General features: G+C 35.3%; 2 protein-coding genes across 7 annotated transcripts in view; both read left to right on the top strand.

Annotated features, from left to right (window-relative positions):
• The window catches only part of LOC143253442 (synaptotagmin-10-like), a 42,458-nt gene extending 38,554 nt beyond the window's left edge, over positions 1-3,904 (top strand). The window contains exon 8 of the mRNA XM_076507340.1: positions 1,140-3,904. Coding sequence (XP_076363455.1) covers positions 1,140-1,299 — 160 coding nt within the window. The 3' untranslated portion in view covers positions 1,300-3,904. The remainder of the gene's footprint in view (positions 1-1,139) is intronic.
• Positions 3,905-12,378: 8,474 nt separating this feature from the next.
• The window catches only part of LOC143253440 (toll-interacting protein B-like), a 35,424-nt gene continuing 19,948 nt past the window's right edge, over positions 12,379-27,854 (top strand). Inside the window, exons 1-2 of one of the 6 annotated variants that reach the window (XM_076507334.1) lie at positions 12,390-12,473; positions 26,058-26,115. The gene's annotated coding sequence lies outside the window, so the exon portion shown is untranslated. The other 5 variants (XM_076507337.1, XM_076507339.1, XM_076507333.1 and 2 more) reach the window with 5 other exon arrangements.

Raw genomic sequence — 27,854 nt, 5'->3', positions numbered from 1 at the left:
CGTTTCCTTCAAGAGTTTTAAACAGAACAAGGGGAACTATGAAAAACTGATTGAATTGTCAACCTTCTACCACGTGCAGTATTTAGATGATTAAAATGCTGCAGTAGTACTGCGTTAGATAAATACCTGGAGCTTAGCACTAGCTCGTTATAAAACTTACAATTATATTTATTGTTATCTAAGGTTCTGAACACGTGAAAGGGTTTAATGTTAATAATACTCATAGAGGTGAGAGCTTACTTTATACTCAAAAAGGGATCAAAACAACAGAAGAATAAATAGAATATATTATTAAATAAAAGTTTTTTTTTCCATATACTATCGTATATTATTATGACGTTTCTAACCCTAAAACAGTTAAGTGTAAAAAGACCAGAAAATATTAGGCACAGCACAAATAGCCTGTTGCGTAGCGTTGCGCTTAGCAACAACAAAACAAAACAGTAAAATCCATATTGTGTGTGTTTCAGTTTTACTTATTCTCTACCTTTCTCTCCGTAATCCAAGGATTCCGGGTTCGAATCCCCGTCACATCAAACATGCTTGTCCTTTCAGCTGGGGGGGTGTATAATGTGACGGTCAATCCCACTATTCGTTGGTAAAAGAGTAATCCAAGAGTTGGCGGTGGGTGGTGGTGACTAGCTGCCTTCCCTCTAGTCTTACACTGCTAAACTAGGGAAAGCTAGCACAGATAGTCCTCGTGTCGCTTTGCGCGAAATTCAAAACAAACCAAACCTTTCGTTTTTATTTCACGTCTTGCACGATTTTCAGCTGCTAAAAATGACTTAACTTTCAGAGATCCTATATAACACATGATTTTAAGTAAATGTAAAATAATAAAAAAATGTTTACCTCCCGAAGAAATAGCTAAAAAAACTTATAATTTGATACAATTTTATTTATCACACACTTGAAGAAATATTCCTAGTAATATACAAAACAATGTACCTAGGATGTTTAAATCATGGTATATTCTGAAGTAAAATCTTAAGATAAACATAACCCCAGGTGTTTATGAAACTAGTCCAAATACAAATGTTATGAATTCATAAATAATTCAAGAGATGCTGACTGATTTATTATTGTTATTATTTAATGAATTATATTGTATATAAGAAAAATATTGATCTCACTCATAGGGTCGGGACAAACGAGATTATGGGGTGTTGTGCTATTGGAAACAGTTGTATTGGCCTCGGACGTGACCACTGGATAGAAATGATAGAAAACCCTCGTAAGCCCGTTGCTCAGTGGTACCCTCTAACGGAAAATATGCAAGGCTATCATGAATTGGAATAATGAAGTGCATTAATATTGGATACGCATTAGATGGAGTGGAATGTTAACAGGATAATCAGAAATTATGGTGTTTGGTTATTTGTGAGCGGAAGTTAAGAGAATGAAAGGACAAATTTAGAGTTTATTTCTGAAATTGTGTTATTGACAACAGTTCGTGTCTTTTTCGATGATGTATTCAAACTTGGCAACCAATATTTTTAATTATATGAAGCATATCATCCTAAATTCATCACTAGTTTGCAAATATTCGAAACATTTTTGTATGATAAAGTTTTTATGATTAAAGGTAATCAAACTTCAAAGATGAGAAGTAAAATAACTTACGCGAAATATATATAAAGAGGTTATATTGAAGAAAAAGCAAACTGGATAGAGAAAAAAAACACATTTTAAATTAACATAACAGAAAGCTAATACCCGTTAGCTTTCTTCATTTTGTGGTCTTTAAAACGAACAATGGTAAAACAAGTATCTGTTGTTTGTAAGTTTTCGGTGCTGAAGGAAAGATGGAAACCAATTTCAAGGAAAACGGCAAACAATTTAAAATAAATGTTTTTATTTTTATGCATTTTTCAAAGGCCTTTGAACGTTACAGGTTACAAGACAAATTTTAAATTTTAAAGTCGGTGTCGTGACCTGTGACGTCCAGAAGACCCTAGAAAAAGACATGAACCGAAACGTCGGGTATAATCTTAAAAGGTCTATCTGAGACTGTTTGTCTTGTTCCTTGAAAATCCTATCTGATATTGTTTGTAGTTCTGTTTTGTTCACAATATTGTTAACAAAAACATTAGGCCTAAGAAATGTAACAAATCAGGTTAAAAAACAGGTACGGCCTCTCGCTGGTACAGCGGTATGTTTACGGACTTACAACGCTAAAATTAGGGGTTCGATTCCCCTCGGTGGGCTCAGCAGATAGCCCAATGTGGCTTTGCTACAAGAAAACACAAACACAGACAAAACAGGTATGTTTATCGACAATCCACTCAATGAGCACTCTTGTTTATACAGCCTATAAAATTAGCGTTTCAAGTAAACATTTGACTGTATAATGTAACCCAACTGGTATTTAGCAGAAGTACCTTAAGGAAAGTTGCTCTAATAATATCAATCTGACTTTCAATCAGCAATTTGGAAAAAATGTAATTTAAGATTTCCCTTGGGCTTGTTAAACTTTTATGAGTTGTTTTATAAAATAAATGTTTATTTTTCTTAAAAATTCTAATTTGTGAAAAAAATAATAATGGAAAGACAAATTAGGTACCATGAACACCATAGTGCACATAAATCACACGTAGCAATGAACACCATAGTGCATATAAACCACACGTAACAATGAACACCATAATGCATATAAACCACACGTAACAATGAACACCATAATGCATATAAACCACACGTAACAATAAACACCATAGTGCATATAAACCACACGTGACAACGAACAACATAGTGCATATAAACCACACTTAACAACGAACACCATAGAGCATATAAAACACACGTAACAACGAACACTATAGTGCATATAAGTCACATGTAACAATGAACAACATAATACATATAACCCACGCACAACAAGTAGTTCTACTTCTCTATTCAACACAACCTTCAAGAATTAGTTGTAACCACGTGTTTCTTTATATTTATTAATAATCTAGTCAGCTCTGTGAAAGTTGTCTCACGTTTCAAGAAATCCATGCTGTGCACGAGCTGGTGTACTACGCATGATCCTTTACTTTTGCCGTTAATACGCAGCCCTGTTAAAACAGAAAAACAACTGTACGGACTTACACCAACTCTTGTTTTAAACACAAAAGCCACACAATGGGCTACATGTGCTGTACTCACCATTGTGAAACATTCAAACATTAACTACTGCTTTCCAAAATAAGCATTAACATCGTACAAAGTTCCATGGTTTTCATATACGCTGCTTCAACAACAAACTCGCTGGTAAAGAATGATCTACAGACAATTAATTACTTGTGTTTTGGGTACCCAGTCTGAACCAGTAGGTTCATTCTGTGTGTGTGACCTAAGTATCCAAAGTGTTATATTAAGAAATCAGTCGTGTATAAAAGAATAAAACAAAAAACTATTTATAGTCTGCGTCACAGATCTCAGAGTCAGATTACAGAGTTTAGACTAGAAACATAAAACCCAACACTCGAAGAGTTTCCAAAATGATTGCATGCAATTCTTTGTATTCTATCTGTAATACTGTATGTGCTTGTTGGTATGTGACGGCTGTTTTAATAATTATTTATTTATATATTGAGATTATACATCAACACATAATAATATGACGTACAATTACTATGTTCAATCGCTTCTGTCTTTCGTTGTTTGGGATAAATATATTCTGCTGTAACTAAAACCTATAAATATGATGATGTGACTAAAACTAACAAATATGGTGTTGTAACTAAAAGCTGCAAACATTATGTTGCGACTAAAACCTGTAAATATGGTGTTGTAACTAAAACATACAAATGTGATGTTGTGACTAAAACCTATAAATATGATATTGTTACTAAAAGCTGCAAACATTATGTTGTGACTAAAACCTGTAAATATGGTGTTGTAACTAAAACATACAAATATGGTGACTAAAACCTGTATTGTTACTAAAACTGCAAACATACAAATATGGTATTGTAACTAAAACCTACAAATAAATATGGTATAAAACCTACAAATATGTTAACCAAATACTACAAATATGGTATTGTAACTAAAACCTTATGTTGTGTAACTAAACAATACAAATATGGTATTGTAACTAAAACCAGCAAATATGGTATACAAATGATAATGCAACTAAAACCAACAAATAAAAAACCAACAAATATGCAAAAACATATATGTTCTGACTAAAACCAACAAATATGGTGTTCTGACTAAAACCTACAAATATGTAACTAAAACCTACAAATATGTTGTTGTAACCAAATACTACAAATATGGTATTGTAACTAAAACCTACAAATATGTTGTTGTAACCAAATACTACAAATATGGTATTGTAACTAAAACCTACAAATATGTTGTTGTAACCAAACAATACAAATATGGTATTGTAACTAAAACCAGCAAATATGGTGTTGTGACTAAAACCTACAAATATGATAATGCAACTAAAACCAACAAATATGGTGTTCTGACTAAAACCAACAAATATGGTGTTCTGATTAAAACCAACACGTATAGTGTTCTGACTAAAACCAACACATATGGTGTTCTGACTAAAACCTACAAATATGATAATGTAACTAAAACCTACAAATATGGTGTTCTGACTAAAACCAACAAATATGGTGTTCTGACTAAAACCAACAAATATGGTGTTCTGACTAAAACCAACACGTATGGTGTTCTGACTAAAACCAACACATATGGTGTTCTGACTAAAACCTACAAATATGATAATGTAACTAAAACCTACAAATATGGTGTTGTGACTAAAACCTACAAATATGATAATGTAACTAAAACCTACAAATATGGTGTTGTGACTAAAACCTACAAATATGGTGTTGTAACTAAAACCAACAAATATGGTGTTCTGACTAAAACCAACAAATATGGTGTTCTGACTAAAACCAACACATATGGTGTTCTGACTAAAACCAACACATACAAAAACCTATATGATAATGTAACTAAAACCTACAAATATGTGTGTACTACTAAAACCCTACAAATATGGTGTTGTAACTAAAACCTACAAATATGACAATATGACTAAAACCTACAAATATGATAATGTGACTAAAACCTACACATATGATAATGTGACTAAAACTTGCACAATTTGTGTTCTAATTTAATCCCTCATGTTTATAAAGGCAAAGAAATATTAAAGCGTGACAAGTAGCTGAAGTTTAAGTTATAAATAAAATATTTATATTATACGTAATCAATAGGTTTCTGATATTCGTTACAGAAAATTTAGTTTTATCATGATTTACGAGTTAAACAAAAATTAAAAATCTGTTTTGTTAAACTAAAATACTAATGATCAGTGATGACGAGAAAACCCACTTGTAGAGAAATATATATATATGTAAAAACGGCTGGTTTGGGTTGAGAAAATTGGATAGAAAAATTTTACATATATATAGGATACTAATCATCAGTGAATGTTTTAGGAAGGTTTATTTTGATATCGTTTTATTATTGTTGTCTGTCAAACGCTGTCTGGTTTTTATCATAACAGCAAACGAGAGGGAGCTCGAATAATAATGTTCGATCCAGAACTCTCCTATGAAAGGCTTTACATGTTCAAATGTATATAAATGTTTTATGTGTAGCAAACTTTATAAATGTTACTCATATATATATATATAATACTTTAAATCTTCACGTGATAATTATCACTCGTGCTTTTGTCATTAAACTCTTTTGGAAAAAAAAAATTCGCTGACATCTAAGTGACATTGCTTGTGATCTATTTAGATTTACTTAGATATGTATTATTTTTGTATGTATCTAGCAGGTTTCGTTCACGTAGACAAGAGTGACTTTGTAAAATTACACTTTCCGAGTTGATTTGTTCTATTTCCTAACTTTTCTTTTCTTCCTACATTTTTTTCTGCTGGAACGAATCAGTTGTGTCCTTAACTGACGAAAAGCGTACTGGTTGTTTATACTTTTTTACTTTATATAGAAATTTTCATGTGTACTGTGATACGAGGTGGAAACTTACATATGTATATAATAATTACCTGTAGGTGGCACCTCTGGAGTGCATGATCTCGTTTTTGCAAGCTCAATTTGTTCTCGTACTTATAGGCTTGATTTATATATCTGTCTGAAACATGAATATTAAATATATATTATTTTTACGTGATCCGTCAACTGATCGTGTTTTATATCGAAGTTTTGCTGTATTTTACACCAGGTGTCCGTAAAAACGAATAAAGTGTCATGCTGTATCAGAACAGGAAGCTTAAATTCCTTCCTTTCTGCCCTTAAAACATTTTGGTATCTGTTAACTTGAGCTGTTTATTTGTTTTTAAATTTCGCGCAAAGCTACACAGGGCTATTTACGCTAGCCGTCCCTAATTTGGCAGTTTAAGACTAGAGGGAAGGCAGCTAGTCATCACCACCCACAGCCAACTATTGGGCTACTATTTTATGTAAAAATAGTGGGATTAACCGTCACATTATAACGGTCCTATGGCTGAAAGGAAAGGCAAGTTTTGGTGTGAAGGGATTGGACGTGCGACCCTCAGATTACGTATTGAGCAACCTGGCCATACCGAGCTAACATGAGCTAATGAACAGTTGTTGAGATAAAATATAATGCATGTATCTAAATTCCGTTCGTGTTACAACCTGACACCAGTAAGCGCTCTATATTTTATTTACAGTAACTTTTCATTTCATAAAACATTACTATTTTTTCCTGTTTTTATGCAATTCGGGGCTTTTTTTTAATTTTATAAAATACTTATTACGCTTTAACGGACCATCCTCGTAATCCGAGGGTCGCGGATTCGAATCCCCATCACACCAAACATGCTCGCCCTTTCAGCCGTGGGGACGTTATAATATGACGGTCAATCCCACTATTCGTTGGTAAAAGAGTTGTCGGTGGGTGGTGATGACTGCCTTCCCTCTAGTCTTACACTGCTATATTAGGGACGGCTAGCACAGATAGCCCTCATGTAGCGTTAAGCGAAATTAAAAAAAAACATCAAAAATTTTCAGACTTGAAATTTAATAATGCATAAAATGTGAAGGGAAAAAACGTGCCAGAAATAAAGGAAACCTTAGTAACTTGAATTTGGTGAATTAAATTGACTCCAAAAAAGTAGGGGCTTAGATCCTTGGGAGAATAGGGGGTATACATCCCCCCTTCATTTTAGGTGGGGGATATGGTGCATACAATCATCCCCCCCTACAGTTTGGTCTGTTGAATTGTTTTATTGCATCACAGGCCTACAAATTGTGTGTTTGTTCTTGTGATTCTCGTGTTTTTACCAATCGAATTACATAATTAGGCCTAGATGTAGGCTTTTTCAGTAGCCGAAATGTACATCTTTAATATAGGCGCGCTTCTAAGCTTTTCGATCTAAGCGATAGTTCGTAAGTACCAGTCAGTAGGCCTAAGTATACATGCATGTATCGTGGCAACAAGATTACTCTGTGACTGCATGTTTACAGCTTTCAGGTTCACGTAATCAGAGATTACCAATTTGCAAATTGAACAGTCCACAGAAGTGGTTGCAAAAATCATCCCCCCCATCGAGTGTAAAAAATCTACGCCCCTGCAAAAAAAGTATATCTACTTATTACTGGTCACAAAACGTTAAAATAAAATGGTCTCCATTCTCTCAACTAGTCTTTACTGTCTCGTGAATTTCAAAAGCAAAAATCACAAACTTAGAATGCAGAGGAATGGTTCGTTTGCTTATACAAAGTTCGTGTGTTAAATCCAGGGATCTGTAACTTATCCATCATCTTTCATCTCGAGAGAAAACGTTCGCGTCCTCACTTTGCAACTGTAGTAATACTGACGTCACGTTTGCTATTATCACGTGAGATTGCGCACTTGACACACTCTTTATGTATAAGCCATAGTTAATTAGAAAACATTGTCAATTTCAGTGCACATTCAATGTTTCCAGGTTTGATTTATAGTTTGTTTGTTTTTTACCACCACAAACTACAAGACACCTGAAAGAAGTAATAAATATATCAGAATTAAAGCAAAGAAAACCTTTGAAAGGAGTAACAAATTTAAAATAATAGATACAGCTTGGTATATTGTAATTCATTGGTTGTTTAATATTTGAAGCAACAGTGACAAGTCTATCATATATTTCTTATTGTTCACTGATTTTTAATGTTAGATCTTACAACGCTAATATCCGGTAACCAGCCCATTGTCTAGCTTCACACTAAACGACACCACTATTTATCTAACACTCGTTTTAGCGTTACGTTTGTTTTGTTTGTTCGTTTTTGAGTTTCGCGCAAAGCTACTCGAGGGCTATCTGTGCTAGCCGTCCCTAATTAGCAGTGTAAGACTAGAAGGAAAGCAGCTAGTCATCACCACCCACCGCCAACTGTTGGGCTACTCTTTTACCAACGAATAGTGAGATTGACCATCACACTATAATTCCCCCACGGCTGAAAGGACTAGCATGTTTGGCGCGACGGGGATGCGAACCCGCGACCCTCAAATTACGAGTCGCACGCCTTAACCAGCTGGCCATGCCGGGCCTGGTGTTACGTATTTTGGATGCTAAATCTAAAAAGAAACATATAACCACTGCATTACAGCAAAAAATAATACATTGTTTTTAATCAACAATTATAATTATTCAAAAGAATAAAAATAAATTTTTACCAAAGGAACAGAAGATGTGTTTCTTTAGCATCATCTCTGTTTCTCTAAATTTCGTGCGAAGTTACTCAAGAATTACATGCGTTAGCTGGCTCTAATTTAAGAGTAATAAACTAGACGGAATGCAGCCAGCTAGATCTTGGGCGATTCTTCATCACCGAAAACCAGAACTGACCGTCGAATCATAGTGTTGAAAAGCGATTGTGTTCGGTGACGAGATTCGAACCCGTGATAAAAAGGTTGCAAATCGAGCGCTCTAACCAGGCTTTCGTTGAGTCACTGCATAAAAGAAAAATTCCATCTAAGGATATTAAAACTGATATTTTTTAATATTTCTGATTACCATATGTGGATTATCAGTTGACCTGCTCAATGCACAGGAAAAGACAAAAAGGCCCTCAGGAGGGCACAGAGGAACCACATCAGAATGCTGAAATATCAAAGAGAGACCCTAAGAGTATACGCAAAATTTTATGAAACTCGGTTCAGCGATTCGTCAGGTGTGATCATACACCTCAATCAGATTTTTGCCGAGTAACCTTTCGAAGACGAATAGTTAATTTTTCGACTAGAACCATGTTGCTACACACATTCTGCATTTTCTACTGTGGGTACGTCATAATTGTAACGTTTAATCGTGCCATTCGTTCAGCGTAACAGCATAAATGGCGGACACTCCTGAATGATCCCGTCCTGTGATGAGGATTTCCAGGTTAGTAACAGATTGCTAAGTATGAATCTTAGTGGGTTTCGAGCTTTTCCATTTTACCCAGGTATCAGATAGGGTGCCTGTTAAGTTACAGAAACTAGGTACCGCCATCTTATTGTTTTATTTGACTTCTTGATGCTTCTACATAGTTAAAAACAAAAACAAAAAAAGCTCGTGGTTCCTTAAGAATGATACAAATCTAAATTATGGAATATCTCGCGAGCTTACGCTTTCAGAAAATCCGGTGCCTATTTCTAGAAATATCTGTTATTCGCATGAAATATTCTGAGTAGTGTTGTTAACAATAAATAAGATAATTCTCTAGTCATCAAACGAACGATATGAAAGCGACACTTAATCCCTCTGTCTTCACCAGTTACACAAATATAATTCAAATATTTCATTTGTTCACCATCTCTGGAGTAATAGTGTGAGTATTTTAGAGACGGATACTGTGATATACGTTTTAATAAGGTTAAGGAAAGCACATATTGAAAACCTCAAACTGTTAAGAATTTAAGGGCAATTATTGTGAGATACGTTTTAATAAGGTTAAGGAAAGCACATATTGGAAACCTCAAAGTGTAAAGATTTTCAAAACAGTTACTGGGGCATATGTCTTAATAAGGTTAAGGAAAGCACATATTGGAAACCTCAAACTGTCAAGAATTTAAGGGCAATTACTGTGATATACGTTTTAATAAGGTTAAGGAAAGCACATATTGGAAACCTCAAAGTGTCAAGATTTTCAAAACAGTTACTGGGGCATATGTCTTAATAAGGTTAAGGAAAGCACATATTGGAAATCTCAAATAGTCAACATTTTAAAGACAGTTACTGTGGCATATATCTTAATAAGGTTAAGGAAAGCAATATTGGAAACCTCAAACTGTCAAGACTTTAAAGACAGTTACTGTGACATAGGTCTTAATAAGGTTAAGGAAAGCACGTATTGGAAACCTCAAACTGTCAAGATTTTAAAGACAATAACTCTGACAGTGTGATATTAATAATCCAATTGTTCTGAGAAACACCATCAGAAAGCTTATCCAGGATAGCCGTGGCCAATGTATCATCTTGAGGTCAGTTGGGTTTGATTTCACACGTAAAGCCACAAACGATCATATCAAAGTTTAAAGATAAAAGAGGCCTAGTCTCCTGCTAATTTGAAGCCACCGAACATGATTTAAGTTGTATTACGTGTTGATTTACAACTGTCACGAATCGAGATGACGGTCTATTGACTTATCTAGAGAAGTTTCGTTCTGACGTCATAAAGTCACCTAATCTATACTTTACTCCGCCATATTGGACGTCGAATGCTTACGTATCTCTTAAGTGAAAAATTACAAACTTATGTCCAAATACCACGCTATCCGACATTGCAAATAATGTTAGCGGCGTGCATAAAGTAACTGAATAGTTGTTAAGTTTCAAATTCGTATCATCTGTCAAAGGCAATATTTATCGAATCTTGTATTGATATGAAATTCTGTTTATTGTTACAAGGGAACATTTGAAGTACAATACGGCTATTTTGTATTCTCGTAGAACAAAATGTTTTGTGACATCACGTGCAATCCCTCCGAAAACTGAGTAAAGAGAAACTTACACATCGAAACCACATAAAACTTCCAACTGTTTCAATTCAATGTTAAGCCCTACAATATCTTTTGCTATTTTAGTGTTAATACATCGCTATAAATCTGTATATAAACACAACTCCAGGTAATAGCTACTTAATATAAAACTTGTCGTACGAGTATATCAGCCACATCTCTCCCTCACATCTACCCTTTGTTTCAAAATAGAAGTCAGCATTTTTCACTAACCACCCATCATAACCTAATTCAAAAGAAACAAACTAGTGTGAAGGTAGCTGGTCAAACCACCCACATCCGGCTATTCTGCTAGTATTTATCAACGAAAAGTAGGATTGACTGTCACATTTTAACGTCACCACGGCTGAAAGAACGAGCATTTTCTGTGACGGAGACTCGAATCCGTGACCCGTAGATTGCGTGGCGAGTTTCTTAACCACGCAGGTCATGCCAGGCCAGAGTGTTTGGTGTAACTCACAGAACGTGATATGCCCTAAGGTTTGTTCTCGAAAGTCTTTTATCATTACATTAAAATAGCTTGACCTATGGCTTAGATATCATTATTTAAGTCCTCTGTACACAAATAACAGGATCTAAATTAGTTATATATATAAAGTCAATAACCACAGCTTGACATTTAGTAGCACTGTGTTTAAAGTGCTCGAATCATTCTTATCAGAGAAGATAAATTAGTATCCACCATGACTGGAATATTTACCATATCTACTCATAAACGTTGATTAACGACCATATCTCTTACACCATGGAAACTGGTATTGAATTACATATCGGGAAATTATGTATTTTCAGAGAAAAATAAAAGACAGAGAAATACATTTATCACTACAGGAGATAATGGATGAATTACAATAAACACAAGAGCACAGTCTTATGTAGCTTAAAAGTTGATAATTCTTTTCGTATATGTGTTTTGAAATTTCAAAGTAAACATGGTTGAAGGTTTATGGCTTCTGCCTGAATTAGAACTGTCTGGAGGACGGACACCAGTATTACATCTAGTGATCTTTAAATATTTTCAACTAAACAGGAAACTTGTTTAACTGAAAAACTTATTCGTTTGATTCTCGTTGTTTTGCGATTGCATTGTAAACGCCTGAATACATTAGATCTTAAATATGCTCAAACCAGAAACAAAGAAAGGCCTACTGTTATGTTTAGAAATTGTTTAACAGACCTTGAAATACAACATGTAATGAGCTTAAAGAAATCTCTACAATCTACACACGTGATGGACAACATGGTGTGATATGGTTTATCTACAAGAATGAAATAAAAAAAACGTTCAGAAGAAAGTTCTGCGCAAACTCGGTTAAACCTAGAGATCTGATAGGACGAATCGAATATCATCCACAAGAAAAAAGTTAATAATAATGAGTTTGTTTGTTAAAGTTATTTAATTCTGGACCTTTAGTTGGTTAGTCGGATTCAGTTAATTAGTTAGACTCAGTTACAGAAAGATAGTTGTATTTAAATAGTTATTTAGGTAAGTAGTTAGTTTCTTAATGTTATTTACAGTTAATTAATTAGTTAAAATGAGTGAATTAGTTAAGTTAGTGCGAGTTATTTCTTTATTTTTCTTTCAGCGTCGTGGTGTACATGAAAGACTATCTATTCATGACAAGGTGTGACATTTCAACAGTTATTGTCTTCTACTTTTAGTTGTTTCTTTGACACTATTAATCTTCATCTTTTTCTCTTTCTGTTTCCCAGCTGTTGCTCTTGCTGGTTTCCCTGCTGTTGCTCTTGTGAAAGATGCCCTGGACTCATTCTCACTGATTGGCTGAACCACTTCAATTATTACTTTCCTATACGTTTCAATACTGGTCTCACTCGAGACTGTTGTCTGATGGATGCATTTCTTATTTCGTTCGGTCTGGTTGACAGCTTTAGGAAAACATCGCATTTAACACGATGTGATTTTTTTCTTCGATTCTCTTACTGTTAGCCCTTGTCTGGTATTGATATGTTAGTGATGACGTAAACACTTCCTTATCTGGCATTGATATGTCAGTGTTGAAGCTAATACAACGTTGATGGTCCATGTCTGATATTGACATGTTAGTGTTGGAGTTAATACAACGTTGATGGTCCATGTCTGATATTGATTTGTTAGTGTTGGAGTTAATACAACGTTGATGGTCCATGTCTGATATTGACATGTTAGTGTTGGAGTTAATACAACGTTGATGGTCCATGTCTGATATTGACATGTTAGTGTTGGAGTTAATACAACGTTGATGGTCCATGTCTGATATTGACATGTTAGTGTTGGAGTTAATACAACTTTGATGGTCCATGTCTGATATTAATATGTTAGTGTTGGAGTTAATACAACGTTTATAAATATCCTCTTCCTTTCTGAAAGGATGTCTTTAAGAATCAGCAGGGAAGACATCTAATAAGTTAAAATGTTTGTTTTCTGGCATCTGGTTGTTATCTCTGTGTCTAACTTACCATCTTCATTGAAGATACTTCAACTCGTTACTTTAATTGGGTCTCCCTTTCAGTTGTCTTAGTGTTTTCATTGCTTATCCATTCACCTTACTGATTCTCATATCACACTTCTTGCATCGTGTATTTAGACGGTCTTAGAGTTTCTTTTCATCTTTATTAACCAAGATTTGATCATCTGCTGAAATAAGTATGTTGATTTTTTTACTTTAAATTTGCTTTGACTATAATCTAGTTTTGTATATCGTAAGGAGTATAGGCGATTGGACACATCTTTAGTGCACGTCAGATAATTCGTCTTTCCAATCTCTCAGTCTACTTCATATTTGGTACTCTTAAACATAGCTTCTATGTTCTCCTTAAAGTCGCCTCTTACACACTAATCTTCAAATATTGTCCATAATGTAACTTTATTGACTAGATCGAATGCTTTTTCCTGGTCAATAAAAACTACATTCAGTTGTTGATTGTGTTATATTCTCTTTAAATTCAACTGTCACAGTGTGAAAAGTGCAAATTTCTTCATTTCGAAATTCCATCCGTTGAATTGTTTTTCAACTAATTACCTCACTCTCCTTTTTCCAGAAGTTTTGTATATACTTTTTCCCACATATTTTAGTAAAGAGATCTATCTACACTGGCCACAGTATCTCTTAATTTCTTTCCTTATCCATATCGGTATAATGATTGCTGATTCTCATCTGGTACTTTTATTTGTATCGTTCGGTGTTTAAAATTCTTATAAGTCACAATATCTCAATCTCATCATTGGTTTTCTGGGATAATCGCCAGTAACTGCTTCTCTGCTTCCAAAGCTTTATTTAGTACTTTGCATAACTCGAAGAAACTATTTCTATCTTGAAAGCCTTCTTTGCTTTTAGTTGTTACAAATAACCTGTCCAATGTGCCCTAATTCTCATCATATCTCAATGAATTTTCCTCTTCATCATTTATTGTTGTTGCAGGGTCTAAAGTCTCATTTCATTGTCTTATTCACTTCAAAGTATTCTCTTGGTGGTTCTGTCATAAGTTTCCGGACAAGGTCATATCCATGACATTTCTTTTGTTCCTCTCTCTATTTTTCTGTTCATTCTTATTGATACACAATATATTATATACGAGATGTTCCCAAATTTTCACTTCATCTCTTCTTTCTGTTTGTAACTCATTTCCTCTTCATTAACCTTCCTGGTGTTCACAGTCTCTACTGATGACACAACTCTCTTTGTTTTCCTCCATTCTCCTGTCTTCATGTCCAGTACTTCTGGTCTATGTGTGCCATCCTCCCGTTTTCATGTTCAGTATTACTGGTCTATGTGTGCCATCCTCCCGTTTTCATGTCCAGTATTACTGGTCTATGTGTGACATCCTACTCTCTTCTAACGTTCCATCATGGTTCTTCACTTTATACATGGTGATCTTGTTGTTCCAACGTTCCATTATGGATCTTCACTGAATAATAATAATCTTGTTGTTCCAACGTTCCATTAAGGTTCTTCACTGTATACATGGTGATATTATTATTTCAATGTTCCATTAAAGTTCTTCAGTGTACACATGATAAACTTCTTGTTCCAACGTTCCATTATAGTTCTTCACGGCTTACATGGTGATCATTTTGTTCCAACGTTCCATTATGGTTCTTCACTGTATACATAGTGATCTTCTTGTTCCAACATTCAATTATGGTTCTTCACTTAATGCATGGCGATCTTGTTGTTCCAACGATCCATTATGGTTCTTCACATTATGAATGGTGATCTTGTTGTTCCAAAGTTCCATTATGGTTCTTCCCCTAATGCATGGAGATCTTCTTGTTTCAACTTTCCAATATGGTTCTTCACTGTATACATAGTGATCTTGTTGTTCCAACGTTCCATTATGGTTCTTTACTATATACATGGTGATCTGGTTGTTCCAATGTTCCATTATGGTGGTATAGTGTATACATGGTGTTCCTGCCATGGTTACCTTCTTTTTCCAACGTTCCATTATGATTCTTCACTGTATACATAGTGTTCCTGTAATGGTGATCTTCTTGTTCCAACGCTTCATAATGGTTTTTCACTGTATACATGGTGTTCCTGCCATGGTGATCTTGTTGTTACAACGTTCCATTATGGTTCTTCATTTAATGCATGGTGATCGTGTTGTTCCAACTTTCCATTATGGTTCTTCACATTATGCACGGTGATCTTGTTGTTCCAACGTTCCATTATGGTTCTTCCCTTTATGCATGGTGATCTTGTTATTCCAACCTTCCATTATGGTTTTTCACTGTATACATGATGATCTTGTTGTTCCAACGTTCCAATATGGTTCTTTACTGTATACATAATGATCTGGTTGTTCCAATGTTCCTTTATGGTGGGTTAAGTGTATACATGGTGTTCCTGCCATGGTTATCTTGTTTTTCCAACGTTCCATTATGATTCTTCACTGTATACATAGTGTTCCTGTAATGGTGATCTTCTTGTTCCAACTCTTCATAATGGTTTTTCACTGTATACATGGTGTTCCTGCCATGGCGATCTTGTTGTTACAACGTTCCATTATGGTTCTTCACTTAATGCATGGTGACCGTGTTGTTCCAACATTCCATCATGGTTCTTCACTTGATGAATGGTGATCTTGTTGTTCCAACATTCCATTATGGTTTTTCACTGTATACATGATTATCTTGTTGTTCCAACGTTCCAATATGGTTCTTTACTGTAAACATAGTGATCTGGTTGTTCCAACGTTCCTTTATGGTGGTTAAGTGTATACATGGTGTTACTGCCATGGTTACCTTGTTGTTCCAACGTTCCATTATGGTTCTTCCCTTTATGCATGGTGATCTTGTTATTCCAACCTTCCATTATAGTTCTTCACTGTATACATGGTGTTCCTGCCATGGTGATATTGTTACAACGTTTCATTATGGTTCTTCACTGTATATATGGTGTTCCTTTCATGGTGATCTTGTTGTTCCAACGTTCCATTATGGTTCTTTACTTGATGAATGGTGATCTTGTTGTTCCAACGTTCCATTATGGTTTTTCACTGTATACATGGTGATCTTGTTGTTCCAAAGTTCCATTATTGTTCTCTACTATATACACAGTAAACTGGTTGTTCCAACGTTCCATTATGATTCTTTACTGTATACATGGTGATCTGATTGTTCCAACGTTCCATTATGGTGGTTTAGTGTATACATGGTGTTCCTGCCATGGTTACCTTGTTTTTCCAACATTCCATTATGGTTCTTCACTTAATGCATGGTGATCGTGTTGTTCCAACGTTCCATTATAGTTCTTTACTTGATGAATGGTGATCTTGTTGTTCCAACGTTCCATTATGGTTCTTCACTGCATACATGGTGATCTGGTTGTTCCAACGTTCCATTATGGTGGTTTAGTGTATACATGGTGTTCCTGTCATGGTTATCTTGTTTTCACAAGGTTCCATTATAGCTCTTCACTGTATACATGGTGTTTCTGCCATCGTGATCTTTTTTCCAACATTCCATTATGGTTCTTCACTTAATGCATGGTGATCTTGTTGTTCCAACCTTTCATTATGGTTCTTCCCTTTATGCATGGTGATATTGTTCTTCCAACGTTCCATTATGGTTCTTTACTGTATACATGGTTATCTGGTTGTTCCAATGTTCCATTATGGTGGTTTTGTGTATACATGGTGTTCCTGCCATGGTTACCTTGTTTTTCCAATGTTCCACTATGGTTATTCACTGTAAACATGGTGTCCTTGCCATGGTGATCTTTCTGTTTTAACATTCCATTATGGTTCTTCACTTAATGCATATCGATCTTGTTCTTCCAACGTTCCATTATGGTTCTTTACTGTATACATGGTGATCTGGTTGTTCCAACATTCCATTATGGTTCTTCACTGTATAAATAGTGATCTTCTTGTTCCAACATTCAATTATGGTTCTTCACTTAATGCATGGCGATCTTGTTGTTCCAACGATCCATTATGGTTCTTCACATTATGAATGGTGATCTTGTTGTTCCAAAGTTCCATTATGGTTCTTCCCCTAATGCATGGAGATCTTCTTGTTTCAACTTTCCATTATGGTTCTTTACTGTATACATGGTGATCTGGTTGTTCCAATGTTCCATTATGGTGGTATAGTGTATACATGGTGTTCCTGCGTTGGTTAACTTCTTTTTCCAACGTTCCATTATGGTTCTTCACAGTATACATTGTGTTCCTGCCATGGTGATCTTGTTGTTCCAACATTCCATCATGGTTCTTCACTTGATGAATGGTGATCTTGTTGTTCCAACATTTCATAATGTTCTTCACTGTATACATGGTGATATCGTTTTTCCAACGTTCCATTATGGTTTTTCACATTATGCACGGTGACCTTGTTGTTCCAAAGTTCCATTATGGTTCTTCCCTTTATGCATAGTGATCTTGTTGTTCCAACATTCCATTATGCTGTATACATGATGATCTTGTTGTTCCAACGTTCCAATATGGTTCTTTACTGTAAACATAATGATCTGGTTGTTCCAACGTTCCTTTATGGTGGTTAAGTGTATACATGGTGTTCCTGCCATGGTTATCTTGTTTTTCCAACGTTCCATTATGATTCTTCACTGTATACATAGTGTTCCTTTAATGGTGATTTTCTTGTTCCAACGCTTCATAATGGTTTTTCACTGTATACATGGTGTTCCTGCCATGGTGATCTTGTTGTTACAACGTTCCATCATGGTTCTTCACTTGATGAATGGTGATCTTGTTGTTCCAACATTTCATAATGTTCTTCACTGTATACATGGTGATATCGTTTTTCCAACGTTCCATTATGGTTTTTCACATTATGCACGGTGACCTTGTTGTTCCAAAGTTCCATTATGGTTCTTCCCTTTATGCATGGTGATCTTGTTGTTCCAACATTCCATTATGGTTTTTCACTGTATACATGATGATCTTGTTGTTCCAACGTTCCAATATGGTTCTTTACTGTAAACATAGTGATCTGGTTGTTCCAACGTTCCTTTATGGTGGTTAAGTGTATACATGGTGTTACTGCCATGGTTACCTTGTTTTTCCAACGTTCCATTATGATTCTTCACTGTATACATAGTGTTCCTGTAATGGTGATCTTCTTGTTCCAACGTTCCATGATGGTTTTTCACTGTATACATGGTGTTCCTGCCATGGTGATCTTGTTGTTCCAACGTTCCATTATGGTTCTTCACATTATGCACGGTGATCTTGTTGTTCCAACGTTCCATTATGGTTCTTCCCTTTATGCATGGTGATCTTGTTATTCCAACCTTCCATTATAGTTCTTCACTGTATACATGGTGTTCCTGCCATGGTGATCTTGTTACAACGTTTCATTATGGTTCTTCACTGTATATATGGTGTTCCTTTCATGGTGATCTTGTTGTTCCAACGTTCCATTATGGTTCTTTACTTGATGAATGGTGATCTTGTTGTTCCAACGTTCCATTATGGTTTTTCACTGTATACATGGTGATCTTGTTGTTCCAAAGTTCCATTATTGTTCTCTACTATATACATAGTAATCTGGTTGTTCCAACGTTCCATTATGATTCTTTACTGTATACATGGTGATCTGGTTGTTCCAACGTTCCATTATGGTGGTTTTGTGTATACATGGTGTTCCTGCCATGGTTACCTTGTTTTTCCAACATTCCATTATGGTTCTTCACTTAATGCATGGTGATCTTGTTGTTCCAACGTTCAATTATGGTTCTTCACTGTATACATGGTGATATTGTTGTTCCAACGTTCCATTATGGTTCTTCACTGTATACATGGTGATCTGGTTGTTCCAACGTTCCATTATGGTGGTTAAGTGTATACATGGTGTTACTGCCATGGTTACCTTGTTTTTCCAACGTTCCATTATGATTCTTCACTGTATACATAGTGTTCCTGTAATGGTGATCTTCTTGTTCCAACGTTCCATGATGGTTTTTCACTGTATACATGGTGTTCCTGCCATGGTGATCTTGTTGTTCCAACGTTCCATTATGGTTCTTCACATTATGCACGGTGATCTTGTTGTTCCAACGTTCCATTATGGTTCTTCCCTTTATGCATGGTGATCTTGTTATTCCAACCTTCCATTATAGTTCTTCACTGTATACATGGTGTTCCTGCCATGGTGATCTTGTTACAACGTTTCATTATGGTTCTTCACTGTATATATGGTGTTCCTTTCATGGTGATCTTGTTGTTCCAACGTTCCATTATGGTTCTTTACTTGATGAATGGTGATCTTGTTGTTCCAACGTTCCATTATGGTTTTTCACTGTATACATGGTGATCTTGTTGTTCCAAAGTTCCATTATTGTTCTCTACTATATACATAGTAATCTGGTTGTTCCAACGTTCCATTATGATTCTTTACTGTATACATGGTGATCTGGTTGTTCCAACGTTCCATTATGGTGGTTTTGTGTATACATGGTGTTCCTGCCATGGTTACCTTGTTTTTCCAACATTCCATTATGGTTCTTCACTTAATGCATGGTGATCTTGTTGTTCCAACGTTCAATTATGGTTCTTCACTGTATACATGGTGATATTGTTGTTCCAACGTTCCATTATGGTTCTTCACTGTATACATGGTGATCTGGTTGTTCCAACGTTCCATTATGGTTCTTCACTGTATACATGGTGATCTGGTTGTTCCAACGTTCCATTATGGTGGTTTAGTGTATACATGGTGTTCCTGTCATGGTTATCTTGTTTTCACAAGGTTCCATTATAGCTCTTCACTGTATACATGGTGTTTCTGCCATCGTGATGTTTTTCCAACATTCCATTATGGTTCTTCACTTAATGGATGGTGATCTTGTTGTTCCAACCTTTCATTATGGTTCTTCCCTTTATGCATGGTGATATTGTTCTTCCAACGTTCCATTATGGTTCTTTACTGTATACATGGTTATCTGGTTGTTCCAATGTTCCATTATGGTGGTTTTGTGTATACATGGTGTTCCTGCCATGGTTACCTTGTTTTTCCAATGTTCCACTATGGTTATTCACTGTAAACATGGTGTCCTTGCCATGGTGATCTTTTTGTTTTAACATTCCATTATGGTTCTTCACTTAATGCATATCGATCTTGTTCTTCCAACGTTCCATTATGGTTCTTTACTGTATACATGGTGATCTGGTTGTTCCAACATTCCATTAGGGTTCTTTAGTGTATACATGGTGTTCCTGCCATGGTGATCTTGTTCTAACGTTCCATTATAGTTCATTACTGTATACATGGTGTTCCTGCCATGGAGATGTTGTTGTTCCAACGTTCCATTATGGTTCTACACTGTATACAATGTGTTCCTATTATGGTGATAATTTCGTTCCAACGTTCCAATATGGTTCTTCACTTAATGCATGGTGATCTTGTTGTTCCAACGTTCCATTATAATTCTTCACTGTATACATGGTGTTCCTGCCATGGTGATCTTGTTGTTCCAACGTTCCATTATGGTTCTTCAGTGTATACGTGATGTTCCTGCCATGGTGAGCTTCTTGTTCCGACATTCCATTATGGTTGTTCACTGTATACAGGTGTTCCTACCATGATGATCTTGTTTTTCCAACGTTCCTTTATGGTTCTTCATTGTATACATGATGTTCCTGTCATGGTGATCTTGTTTTTCCAACATTCCATGATGGTTCTTCACTGTATACATGTTGTTTTCCTGTTATGGTGATCTTGTTGTTCCAACGTTGCATTATGGTTCTTCACTGTATACACGATGTTCCTGCCATGGCGATCTTGTTGTTCCAACGTTCCATTATGGTTCTTCACTCTATACATGGTGTTCCTGTCATGTTGATCTTGTTGTTCCAACGTTCCATGATGGTTCTTCACTGTATACATGGTGTTCCTGTCATGTTGATCTTGTAGTTCCAACGTTTCATGATGGTTCTTCACTGTATACATGGTGTTCCTGCCATGGTGATCTTGTTGTTCCAGTGTTCCATTATTGTTTTTCACTGTATACATGGTGATCTGGTTGTTCGAACATTCCATTATGGTTGTTCGAACATTCCATTATGGTTGTTTAGTGTATACATGGTGTTCCTGCCATGGCTATCTTGTTTTGATGTGACACCTACTCCATGTCCTCTTGGCCAACCTGAGCCCATTATCTTCAAACTAGCTTTTTTTTTCTTGTGCCTGATATTTCTAACAGCATGAGCTTATATTTCTGCATCGTTTCAACAGTCCCTTTCTGTTTACTGTTCAATCCATAGCTGTTACAAACTGCTACTCTGATTTGTTAGCATGTTCCAGTTAACAGGATGAAGATCCGACCCAGTAGTGCTGAATTGCATTTATACAAAATATTGTGTTCACCATTCAAGCGAAATTGTCTATCACTATGGTGGTGTAAAGGTTTTATAAAATTGTTTGTTTGGTTTGGTTTGAATTTCGCGCAAAATTACACTAGGGCTATCTACGCTCGCCGTCCCTAATTTAGCAGTGTGAGACTAGAGGGAGGGCAACTAATCATCACCACCCACCGCCAACTCTTGGGCTACTCTTTTACCAACGAATATTGGGATTGATCGTCACATTATAACGCCCCCACGACTGAAAGGGTGAGCATGTTCGGTATGACGGGGATTCAAACCCATGACCCTCGGATTACGAGTCGAGTGTCTTAACCACCTGGCCATGTCGGGACTGTTTCTATAAAAAGAAAATCAGCAAAACTCAATATTTAAAGCATAATTCTTTTCTTCGCTATCTTTTTTTTAATTTAATGAATACCATACTATTTGCAGTTGAAAAATTGCTGTTTTTCATAACACGTCAGGGAACTTTATCATATAACGTAGTAACATTTCCCAAACAGGTGATACGTCAATTGAAATCATATGATGTTTAACTTTCATTTCACGTGACTAACTGAAGATTTGTTCCTTTGTTTAGAGTTAAACACATAGCTACACTGTGGACTATCTGTGTTCTGCCCACCTCGGGTTCCGAAACCCGGTTTCCAACAGTCTGAATCTATAGACATGCCGCTGTGTCACCAGGGGGCTAACTAAAGAACAACTGACTACTACTTCATTCTTCGCAATTCATCTTTAACTTGTAAATATAATAACCTGTGTAACGTATGTGTTAAAGTTTTCCTGAAGACTATTTTAATTAATGTGTTGTTTATCTGGAAAAGGCAATGCTGCCCTTAAATAAATGGTCTAAAAACCATAATCTCACGTTCCTCTCAAGTGCTTCAATCTCTGTGTCGATTGTATTCTTTGTTGTCACAACAGCTCGATGTATTCGTACTTACATAAAGAATAGTTGCTCTATTTTAAAAATCGGTAGTGGGGAATATTGCAAGCTTTGGAAAGTCAACCGACAACACAATGTAATCAAGCGACCAAAGTAACTTCATGTTCTTCAAAACCACTCTGTTGGACAGGAACTAAGAGCTCTAAAATGTGTATGTGTGTAAATATACGTTATTTAATAACCAAATATTTTATACTTACAGAATAATTAAAAACCCGTCTTATACTCAGTGAAATACAAAAACAGAAGTTATGCCTTTGGAGGAGTTTCTTAAGGTACGATACAGTAACAGATGGCGCTGTGTTTACTATTATTCTGCAAACTGTAACTCCTCGAAGATTTTCAGAAACTGAGCAAACTTATAATCAAAACTCTCCAGAGCTTTGTTATTCTTCACGTTAAAAAGGAAATTTTCAGGTCTTTGTTAGCCCTATGAAACATTTAATATCAACACAGAAAGACAGGATTATTTACATTAACGGTTTCAATCTATCTATTTAGATTTGTTTATTTAAACTTTCGTTGTTGAACCAGTCAGTAGCAAAAATACGACACAATCGTTGTTTTTGCAGAGAAAGTAACTAACACGTATATTTTCATATAATAGTAATTTTACTTAGCAAATGAAAAAAAAGAAAAACCGAAACTACAAAACAAACATACACCACCAAGACACATACAATAACTTCGGTGGATAGCTGTGCAATGTGCTCTTCTGGGACTTACTTCCACCAGTGCCTCAAGACATAGAACACATTACACAACAGCTACCCACCTTATGGCGTGTGCTTGCCTAGATTGTATATGTTTGTTTTGTAGCATCAAAATGTATGATATGCAGTGTTAAATTCACAGTATCTTCCTTATGATGCAATGTTTTTTTCTTTTGTTAACTGTATATATATGTGTGTGTGTGTGTGTAAGCTAGGATAACGTGTTTACTATTTTATTAAATATCGTATTAATACGTACCTAGCTGTTTGCTTTAGGAAATTCTTTAAACTTCCGCCTATTTGAGTGGCTTTACACGATTTGTGTGTTAGTCCTAAAATTTTTTAAACTTCTCCATTTTACAAACAAAAAAAAAGTTTTATTTTGATTATCGTGATGTGAACTAGTTCATCGTGTCTGTCAGTCTGTTATGATATCTACTATATATCATGATACGTAGGATATCATGATATAAACTAGTTCATCATTTTCGTCTGTTATGACGTTGTTGTTTTTATTTTATAATACCTGTTAATTTGTTTCATGTATGTTGTGGTGTATGTTCGGTTTTTTTCCATGTCTGTTGTGGTGTATGTTCAGTTTGTCTTCATGTCTGATGTGATGTATATTCAGTTTCTCCCTGTCTAATGTGGTATATCTTCAGTTTGTTTCCATGTTTGATGTGGTGTATCTTCAGTTTGTTTTCATGTCTGATGTGATGTATGTTCAGTTTTTCCCTATCTGATGTGATATATCTTCAGTTTGTTTCCATATCTGTTCTGAGGTAAATTAAATGTGTTTTCATGTCTGTTGTGACGTATGTTCAGTTTGTCTTCATAGTTTGTATTAGTAATACCAGGTGGAGTGCAGCCATTTTAGAACAATTTTGCTAATGTTTTTGTTTGTAATTAAGCACAAAGATACACAATGGTTTATTTATGTTTGACCACCACGGATATCGAAACCCAGTGACTAGCGTTGTACGCCCGCAGACTTACTGCTGTGCCATTGGGTTGTTTTTTTTTAGAAAGCACGCTTATTGTTTTGAAATACAGTATATCATTAATAGTTTGAAGATCAAATCTTATCTGGGTTTATAGTTCAAACAAATTTATCACAAGGGTTAAACTGTGTCTTGAAATGAGATAATAGCGTAGAAGTTGTGCCTATTTCAAATAGGTTTCTGCTTTCTACTGTGGAATCAATTAGGTTTAGGTTATGAGTTTAAAAAATGAAAACCCAATTAAAATTATCGCGTTCTAACACCCTGAGCAAAATAAGCAAAGATGCTCGCTAGGAGCACAATTTATAGTGTTTCAGACTTCTTTCCAGTTTGTCTACTGTATTAAAGGTAATTACTTCGTGTTTACACACTGAAAAGTGCTTTAATTCATCTGTCTCATGAAACTAAATGGTCAGATGCAGCCTGCTAGTTAGCGTGATGGGTCGGAAAACTGAAGAGACGTGATTCAACCAAACTAGCCCGGCACATTTAGTTCTTGCACACGTTATTAAGAAGGATAATAAATTCGTTCGTTCGATTCAAAAGACGTACAAAGTCCTGGTGATGAGTGCTGAAAACCAATTTGCTAGGCCTAAATCCTACCTCTGTATGTTGTGCAGTTTAGGTTAAAAATTCCAGATTTTATGAAAACCTAATATGAATGTTTTGAATAATGCATAATTCAACCATAAACTTGTGTGTGATTGTGTAAAATTTAAAAGACAACTTGAATGAACTGTCTCTAAATGTAGGTTCATTAATCTGAATTATTATCATAACTAAGGCTTCGCATGGCCAGGTGGTTAGTTATTATTATTACTGAGGCTTCGCATGGCCAGGTGGTTAGTTATTATCATTACTGAAGCTTGGCATGGCCAGGTGGTTAGTTATTATCATTACTGAGGCTTGGCATGGCCAGGTGGTTAGTTATTATCATTACTGAGGCTTGGCATGGCCAGGTGGTTAGTTATTATCATTACTGAGACTTGGCATGGCCAGGTGGTTAGTTATTATCATTACTGAGGGTTGGCATAGACAGATGGTTAGGGCATTCGACTCGTAATCCGAGGGTCGCGGATTCGAATCCCCGTCACACCTACACGCTCGCCCTTTCAGCTGTGGTGGCGTTATAATGTAATGGTCAATCCCACTATTCGTTGGTAAATGAGTAACCCAAGAGCTTGGCGGTGGGTTGGGATGACCAGCTGCCTTCCTTCTAGTCTGGCACTGCCAAATTAAGGACGGCTAGAGCAGATAGCCCTCGTGTAGCTACTATGCGTGAAATTAAAAATATATATATATCTTCATTACTATCTGTAGTATAAAGCTACTTTTCATTTCGTGTATATTTCTTTTTAAAAATTAAAGAAAAAACGATTTATTAAACAGCTCAAAATTTGAAGTTGATATTATAAACATTACTTTATACTTTTCATATTTTTTGGACTTTGAGCTTGGAGATAATAGCTACGTTTGAGAATCGGTCCAAGTGCACATGATATCATACTGAGGTGTGTTAGATATGTTTTACATAATTCCACCTGTATGTTTCATTTATCGATACTTTATTTTTGCAGCTGTAAGTACGTACTATATCGACAGCAGTTGATATCCTACTTCGATTCGTTCATACTGGTGAGTTGAGCAATAGAACCGTTAGTTGATGTGAGTTATTTGTTATGGTTGTTGGTTTTCTGCTTCCATTTAATAGTTCCCATTATTTTACGCAGTTTTTCACATATTCTATTCAAAGTCCAGTTTGCTTGGCTTTACTTAGCCGTGTACATCTTTGGTGTAGTACCAAAGAAAACCGGAGGTAGCGCTCTTAAATTTTATTGCTTTTATTATAAGGAAAGTAGCTTGTTCAACCTGATTAAAACATATGAAAAGAGTGACTGGTTATTTTAAGTAAACGCTGAGGGCACTTCGAATAAGGCTTTTCATTTTACTTTCAGTTTAAGCAAGTTCTGTTGAAGCTAAACACTAACATCCACTGGTGGCAAATTTAAAACTTATTTTTTTTCCAGCCAATGATAATATTTTCTTCTTTTCGCGCTGATTTTAATCTAACTTTTATTTGAAAATTAGATGCCAAAAATATGCGTGGATAATCTGAGAAAAATATTTTTTTTTAAATTTGAAAATCAGAGTCATAAAGAAATTAGATTTTCATTATATATTTTAGAGAAATAAATTAATGCGGTATATCATAATTATTAAATCTTTTAAATAATTTAAATCTTTTAAAATTTTGTATTGTAGTTAATTAAAAAAAGCACAGATAGCCCTCGAATAGCTTTGCGCGAAATTCAAAAAACAAACAAGCCGTCGCGTGACAATGTATCGCTTAATTGTGATGACATTCTTAGAAACTCACTTGAAGTAAAAATATATCTCAGAAGAACTGGTATGGCTAATAAAGCAGAGAACAACGTTAACCTGAAGATGATCTGAGAAGGTCGAAACCTTGTACTCTGCTTTATTAGTAAAAGTGTTGATACCCATACCAGTCATTTTGAGATATATAATGTTAAGACTATTTCACATTACTTTTTCATGCGCAGAAGAAAGTGATTCGTAACCATATAAACTAATGCAAGATATATTACAGATTGCAATTAAGAGAGTAGTAATATATATATATACACAATATACATGTCCATACATAGATAACATCATGCACAAGGATTGAATAGTTTAGTTATTTCGTATCCAGCTCTGATTTCTACTTTCGATTTATTCGTGACGAGATTAACTGTATACGTAATTATAAGGAAGCCGATAGCATATTACATGTATATATATATTTATGTTTGTGTGTATATATTTATTTAACTAGAAACCAATATTGGATAAACATTGTACGTCCATCCGTCAAGTATTTGGTTTAAGCATATGTAAATATAGAATATTATTGGATTCAACAAGATTTATAAATGTATTAGCAAACATCACATTGTTGAATGTTCTATTTATGTCTTGTTCTTTCTTACTGAATGAACAGGATATTTTAAGAAAAAGATTAAACATGGGTCAATCACAAAGATAAGTGTATCAAAGACTAGGTAATTTTAGTTTGTATACCGCGTTTCTTTGTATACTGTTGGAAAGGTAATGTATACACTGCTGGCCAAAATCATAAGGCCAATTAACATAAAGATAAAAATATGCATTTTGCGTCGTTAGACTCAACCACTTATTTGAGTAGAGCTTCGAAAGATGAAAATAAGAACAGGGAAAATAGAAATAAAAAACTTTTTTAGCATTTAATATGGAAAAGTTGAACACTATGAAATTAGCCTAAATACTAGCTGGTCAAAAGGTTAAGACCATATTGAAACGAAACGAACATTATGCTGCTGGTTCTCATCAAT

The sequence above is a fragment of the Tachypleus tridentatus genome, chromosome 6 (genome assembly GCF_004210375.1).
Source record: "Tachypleus tridentatus isolate NWPU-2018 chromosome 6, ASM421037v1, whole genome shotgun sequence".
In the NCBI taxonomy this organism is placed as follows: Eukaryota; Metazoa; Arthropoda; class Merostomata; order Xiphosura; family Limulidae; genus Tachypleus; species Tachypleus tridentatus.
This window is presented reverse-complemented; position numbering and strand designations above follow the sequence as displayed.